Source organism: Palaemon carinicauda, chromosome 5 (genome assembly GCF_036898095.1).
Source record: "Palaemon carinicauda isolate YSFRI2023 chromosome 5, ASM3689809v2, whole genome shotgun sequence".
Taxonomy (NCBI): Eukaryota; Metazoa; Arthropoda; class Malacostraca; order Decapoda; family Palaemonidae; genus Palaemon; species Palaemon carinicauda.
The window spans coordinates 70,478,743-70,486,242 of NC_090729.1; the positions used below are offsets into that span (position 1 = coordinate 70,478,743).

A 7,500-nucleotide genomic window follows, 5' to 3' on the forward strand; every position below is an offset into this window, starting at 1 on the left:
AGTAACACAAGTGGGATCAAGTACCATAACCCCAGTAACCAAAACAACTGAAACTGACATTTAACTCTGTAAGCATAGAAAATATACCATTAAGATTTTTTTTGCAAAAAAAGAGTGCAATGAATAGCAAAAACAATCAAACGCTAACATCTTACAAGCCTTGGGCAAACTGTACTCATTACGATGGAGATCAGGTTGCTGTATCACTTTATGCCCACAATGTAATGTCTTCTTCATTTAGTTGTTTGGTTAAAAACAGGGTGTTTGATTGTTCCTTATATAACACAAGGTAATTTCATTATGGTTTTGATCATGCCATATCCTACCATGCAACTAAGCCATGCAATTGATAGACAGACTAAGAGAAAGACAAAGAGATTTGTCGTGGTATCTAAGCTATATTATTGATAAATAATGGATAGACAGATAGACCAAGAGAGGGATAAAGAGATGTATTAGGGTATACGTTTGTTTGTATCAAACGTTTTTAGTAGTTTTTGCCTGCTATAGTAAATAAATATCTAGTTTTTTTTTTCATGCCTTTTGGTTTTTACATCAGACATTGCATATATACTATCATGTAAATTTTCCCGTTTACCGGTAGTCTATACGTCATCGTATGTCATTCAGTTGTACGACTATAATGTATTGCTTAATAGAAATAGTGAGTAACATTATTTGTTTTCGTAATGCGAAGTATTTCACTGTATTTAGTATAATTGATTACTGTAACTATGATTCGCCAATTCAAAAAAAATATCGTGTGTAAATAAACAGTTTTTATTGTGGCGTCGTTTTGGATTATGTATCCAGATTTCTTGGAGGAAGTTTGTCATTATTTATAGTAGTCGGAAAGAAACTGATGGTCAGTTCTGCTTCTTTTTAAGTAGTCTTTGCCTTTTTGGTTTTAGAAGATATGACACATTTGAACGGAATTTACAACTGTCTTTAGAAGGTGTTTTCATCAAATAGACAAGAATGTTTGTAATGCTATTCTGACATTTTTTAGATCAAGACGAAATAGCACAAATCCACAAAATCTCCTTGATATTAAGTATTCATTCATCATTGCAAAACCATCTAATAATTAACTATTGATAGCAATCACTTATTACCTATTTTTTTTTTTTCATACAAATAAGGGCCAATTTGTTGAAACATTTTTGGTCGTAGGAAGAAAGATATAGTAATGTTTCCTCCCCCCTCATACAAGGTTCTCGGAAGATTATTAAGAATGAAAGGTATCTTTTCTATTTCTCTGGAATTTGTGGAAGGAAACGCAAAGATATCCTTCTCGTGTTAAAGAAAGCTTGAAATTGACAACTTCTGAGAATAACTTATCTTTTCTTTTGAACTTGGGCTTCTTGTGGAAATGATTGTTGCTTATTTCTTTACAGCAATCAGATATTTCATTACTTATTTGCTAGAGAGAGAGAGAGAGAGAGAGAGAGAGAGAGAGAGAGAGAGAGAGAGAGAGAGAGAGAGAGAGAGAGAGAGAGAGTCATTCAAAGTTTATAGGTCATAATTGACTGGTATTTTTATTTGAATAGCTGAAAGGAAGCGAGATTATATCTGTTACTTCACTTATTAGCATCAATTGCAATTATATTGCAACTTCTCAGTTTTGTGGATAATTACATTGTTATTGTTATTGTTAGTATAATCATTATAAGATTCAGTTTCTTTGATAGTTATTATTATTATTATTATTATTATTATTATTATTTTTATTATTATTATTATTATTATTATTATTATTATTATTATTATTATTATTATTTTTGGTGTTGTTTTGGAACTGGACCCTCTTTTAGAGAGTCTAAACTGAACGAATAAAAAGTAAAAGGCAGAAAAAAAATTATATCTGGAGATCGAAGCACTACTTCAAAGAGCACTTGATAGTGTCTAAAGTGTGTTGCACGAGTCACACTGTAAGAGGTGATAACTTTCGGAGGAGTATGTAATGAGATAGATGAATAATAACTATGACTTGATGGTGTTAAAAATAGTTTTTATAGTTTTAGATAGTGATTAAATTAAATCTCTGTATTATGTTGAGCCTTTGATTCTTTAGGTATCGAATATAGAGGCAGAATTATAAAATGGACTATTGTAATCTGAAGTGAAATATCCGTAGATTAAATCTCACACCAGATCCATAAGCTTTTTTACTCTTAAGTGATATATTTTCACAGCGTTTTAAATCAGAAAGCGAGTCTTGGTTTAGTTTTATATAATATTTCTATATATCAATGTTGTAGCATAGTCAAGCAGGTAATTTATTTCACTCGTAGATTTTTTTTAGAAAAATATGCTTGTTAATATTTTTTAATATAAAAAAAAACAGGCAAACACTTTCAGATTATTATTGTAAATTAAAGTCTATGATACGTTTGATCTGTGAATCCCTTTGCAATCATGATATAAATTCACATCGAGAACATCATCAAATTGAAGGGGAAATAATATACCGCTAAAACTAAGATGTGTTCTCTCTCTCTCTCTCTCTCTCTCTCTCTCTCTCTCTCTCTCTCTCTCTCTCTCTCTCTCTCTCTCTCTCGTGTGTATACACACACCCATATATATACATATATATATGTATATATATATATATATATATATATATACAAACATAATATTTGTATAGATATAGAAAATTTTCAATACTTATAAATATATATGTATATATACATACATATATATATATATATATATATATATATATATATATATATATGTATATATATATATATATGCATACATAAATATATATACATATATAATATATATATATATACATATAAGTGTGTATATATGTATATATATATATATATATATATATGTGTGTGTGTGTGTGTGTGTATATATTATATACACACCACTCAAAAAAGCCTCTTATAACGAGAAATTTAATGATTTAGGTTTTTAAAAACCACCAGGCGAAGCTGTGTGTAATGTTCTATGTTGACCCATTGTGATAATGCTAAGCGTAAAGGGATGAAGCTTTTCCTTGGGGATCAAGAAGTCTTGTAGAGCTCTGCTCTAGATCATGCTTTGAATCCGCGAAATTTATAGCTGTACAATTAGCTTCAGAGAAGTTTACAGCTGTACAATTAGTTATAGCGAATTTTACAGCTGTACAATCATCTTTATCAAAATTTACAGTTATACGATGAGCGTCAGCGAAGTTTACAGCTGTGCATTTAGGTTAGTGAGGAAATTCCATTTCATTTGTCTATAAATAGATTCTTTTAAACAGGAAGCGGTTCAGTTATTGTGTGTACTCTTTTGGGGAAGATGGTGTTTGTGGTAAATCTAAGGAGATTGTTCATGTCAACGAAAAGGGCAGTGGTTCACTATAAAATCTATGTAAATTATTGGCAGATTTTTTTTTCTAATTTAGATTTTTCTGTATTACATGTTACGGGTGTATAGTTTTTAATTATTGTAGAAAATATACATAAAATGGTTATTCACTCAGATATTGTGTAATGTCTAAGAAATTAGTGATAAATTGTTCTAAAACTTGACCTCTCTCTCTCTCTCTCTCTCTCTCTCTCTCTCTCTCTCTCTCTCTCTCTCTCTCTCTCTCTCTCTCTCTCAAGCCTATTTATATGCATATATATGTAATCATCGTCATATTCACAATATGAGTGTGATAAGACGAAACTAATAATTCCAATCAATTTTTCAGCTTTTCCTTTTTGGGCCTGATACATATTTTAAGCTTTTCACGTATCAACTGTCTGGAGTTTCACCACGGACACACACATATATGCTGATTTTTTTGTATTTTATATATGTAAGCAGACACACATTTATATACATGCATGTTTATGTACACACACACACACATATATATATATATATATATATATATATATATATATGCGTGTGTGTTATATATAGGCATATATATACACTCTGTAAATGTATACCTATATAGGATATATATATATATATATATATATATATATATATATATATATTCTATATATATATATATATGTATATATATATTTATATATATATATATATATATATATGTATATATACATATATATAAATATATATATATATATATATATATATATTTATACATACACAGTCAATGATTATATATTTCCGCGTTTGTTCATGTTTCATTTAAAGATTTTTTCCAATTTAATTGTATGAAATGGTTTATTTTCCTTTAATTATTCTTCTGTAGTGTTAACTGACCATGTTACACATTTGTGGCGATTCTTGTTACCAGAACAGGGATGGTTACATGATTCCGGCGAGAAAACTTTTATAATTTGAAATAATCTCATTAATGTGCTTTGTTAACTCTTTATCCTCTTTCTCTGTCTGTCTGTCTCATGTTACCTTTCTAAATTTCTGGAGAGTTCCGGCTTTAGATAAACATGGCGATGATCTAATTCTCGTTTCTCCTTTACAGGTGTTTGTGTGAGAGACATTCTGTTTCTACGTGACGAGGCACTCAGCTGATCCCGAGTGGCGCATTTCGTGACAAAGTGAATTGCTGCTTCTTTATTATCATGTCGCCTTCAGGATGACCTTTCTGAACTAGTGTGATGCCTGGCTTGATGTTAATCAATATCAATTTGTCCCTTTCTTCGTATTTTCTCTTCACAAACGAATGATTGGTCATAACAGATGATATTTAGTGAGTGCCAGGAACACTATGAAGAGATCTCTCTCGCAGTGACACCCGTGAAAGATGCCCGACAGCGGGGGCTCGGCACCATGCCACCAGGGGCACATGAGGACCTTCTCCACGGTAGAGGACACTCATGATCTCAGTCATGATTCGGGGACGTGGATGGAAGTGCCTCCCTTAGGGGTCCGTAACGTGGACGCCCCTTATGATAACCATGTGTTTAGGAATCAGATACGTAGCCATGGCCAGTTCGTTACCGTTGTAGCTGTGGAGAAAGATGACGAAAATGAAGAAGAAGAAGAAGATGATGATGATGATGATGATGATGTCAGGGGAACTTGTAGCGTCATGGAGTCGTCCACCCTAACCTGCCGGACGCGGCCAGCCGAGACGCAGCCGGTTCCCAAAGCGGCCCCGCGGGGCTTCGTCACGGTGGTGGCCGTGGGTGCCGACAGCACCCTTCACCTGAACCACACCGTTGGCACCGTCACTGCCAACCTGAAGTTGCGTTTAGGACCGAGTGACCAAGAGAATGATGGCGAAGTTAATAAGGTCGAATCCGATTATGTCAACCAAGAGATGATTGACAAGGAGAGGAGATCGGTGTCGTCCTCCGGAGGGGTCGATTTGGCGGCGGACGACGCCACCCCGTCAAGCGTGCCTGACCAGGTGGTGGTCTACCGGCTGCCGGGGGAGAGACTGGGCCTGGGGCTTAAATTCGACGGTGGTATGGGATCGAGAGAGTGTGTCAAGAGGCTTTTCATACAGAGTGTGGCACCTGACTCACCTGCAGCTCGTGCTGCTGTGCCTTGGGGGGAACTGCATCCGGGGGACCAAATCCTCAACATTGAAGGATGTGCCGTTTCATCTATGACCCGCGTGCAGTGCGTGTCCTTCTTGAAGGATGCTGCCATGAAGATAACCATTGGAGTGCTTAAGGGTAACGGTATTCTTCCTGAATTCGAGAACAATACCTTTGAAAATCAAGACTATTATCGTTGCAGTCAAGAAGCAGAAGAGGAATGTGATTCCTCTAGGCCCCCGCCACTGATTGTAGGGGAGATGAGGAAAAGAGTTCCCCCTCCACCTTTGCCTCCGAGATCTAGATCTAGGAAGTCCCCGGCGCGTCCTCCAAAGGACGCTTTACCTGTCCCTCCTCCCCCTAGTGCCTTCCAGGATATGGATGAAGAAACTTCTGTCTTGAGATACCCTCATCAGAGGTCTGCTTCACTAGACGACGGTGACGACAGGGCGTATTCCCTTCAGAGGTGGAGGGAAATGGTTTTTGCCCGTCGCAATCGACCTGGAGACTTGCAAGAACTGATAGAAGATCTGGAATTTCATCATCCAGTGTCATGGATCACTAGAAGAATGGAAGACTCGATGGACGGAGACCTTCCCCCGATACCGGCGTTTTACCATGACTTGGTCGGGGAGGAAGATGCCATGGGGCCTTGCGAGAGTGAAAGCGACGAGACGAACAGTTCCGTGTCGACAGTTGTCGACCGTTTGTCTCTGTCGTCTTCAACGACTGTGTCGAGGAACTCTTCTTTCAACGCAACGGCAGACACTTCAAGATTCGATCTCGCTCGTGCTCTGAGTCCCTTTGAGCAACTGGAAAAAGAGTTAGAAACCGATAACATGACTGACGTGCCGCTGTCGCTGACGCCACACACGGCACCAAGAGATGATGCCTCTGTGGCCCCTCCCATTGACCGCACGACGAAGCCTCCTTCTGCAGAAGCACCTGACACAGAAACAGAAACATCGACTTCCACCAGCATCAGGAAAGCAAGCACGGGAAAAATGAAAATGCGACCATCCATCAAGAACTTCTCCTTCAGTCTGAAGGGACGCCCATTCTCTTGGCAACAGGGCAAGACGCACGAAAGGGCGCCAAGTAGAACCGTCGGGCGAGCCGAGAATTTCCTCTCCATTAAGAGGCACAGTAAACGTCCGGCACCGCCCCCTCCCCCTCGATCCATCGAACTGTCAACATCGCAAGCAAACACCGTGGTTACTGTCACTTCGAATATGAGTGGAGTCGAGAGCCAGTTAGTTCACGATGACTCTGACGATTACATTGATATGGTTGCTGAGGCTGCAAAGCAAGGCATCACCACTCCTCTCAACTTAGGTTCGCGTAAAAAGATTGTGGGAGCTACCAGCAGTCTGGGTAAGGAAGCGGTCAAGGTTACCAATGAACCTAAATTATCACCAGAATACTTGATGATATTAAATTCGCCTGTTGGAGATGAAGTAGCCTCCGAGTTTCCGTCTAAAGGTTTTTATGCCGACATTGAAGAGGATATAAAAGAGGTAAAGAGATCGGACGTATCAAAAGAAGATAGTTCGGATTCAGGAGACGAAAGTACAGATGATGCAAAGGAAGTTGCAGCTGTCGTGAAAGAAAAGGAAAATGACTATGTCGAGCTGGTGCCGACGTCGGAGGTCGAAATTTGTGGAAAAGATGAGGTATTAGAAGATAAAGATTCTCAGTCAGGGGGAGATAAAAATGACCTGCAGGTATCCAAAGAAGCCTTGCCTTCAGCAAGCACGGTGGAAATCGAAGCGCAAGTCCACCAGGAAGCGAGTGAAAGCAGTGATAATTTAAACGAACCGATAAAGCCCCAAAAATCTCAAATTAAAGATGAAGTAGAGGAGGTGACAGGTGTCCCTGATGAGACACAAGAGAACGTATACGAAGAAGAGTATCTGGGGGAAAGTGATGATAACGAAGATGATAGTGACGATGCCAATGAAAGTGACGATGCCAATGAAAGTGACGATGCCAATGGAAGTGATGACAATGACGAGGGAAGTTATATTTTAGAGCC

At 37.9% G+C, this 7,500-nt stretch overlaps 1 protein-coding gene across 1 annotated transcript in view; it reads left to right on the top strand.

The window, feature by feature from the left end:
* LOC137641328 (uncharacterized) overlaps positions 1 to 7,500 on the top strand; it is a 1,100,455-nt gene that overhangs the window by 67,617 nt on the left and 1,025,338 nt on the right. Inside the window, exon 2 of the mRNA XM_068373764.1 lies at positions 4,442 to 7,500. This exon is cut by the window's right edge and continues 843 nt beyond it. Coding sequence (XP_068229865.1) covers positions 4,724 to 7,500 — 2,777 coding nt within the window. The 5' untranslated portion in view covers positions 4,442 to 4,723. The remainder of the gene's footprint in view (positions 1 to 4,441) is intronic.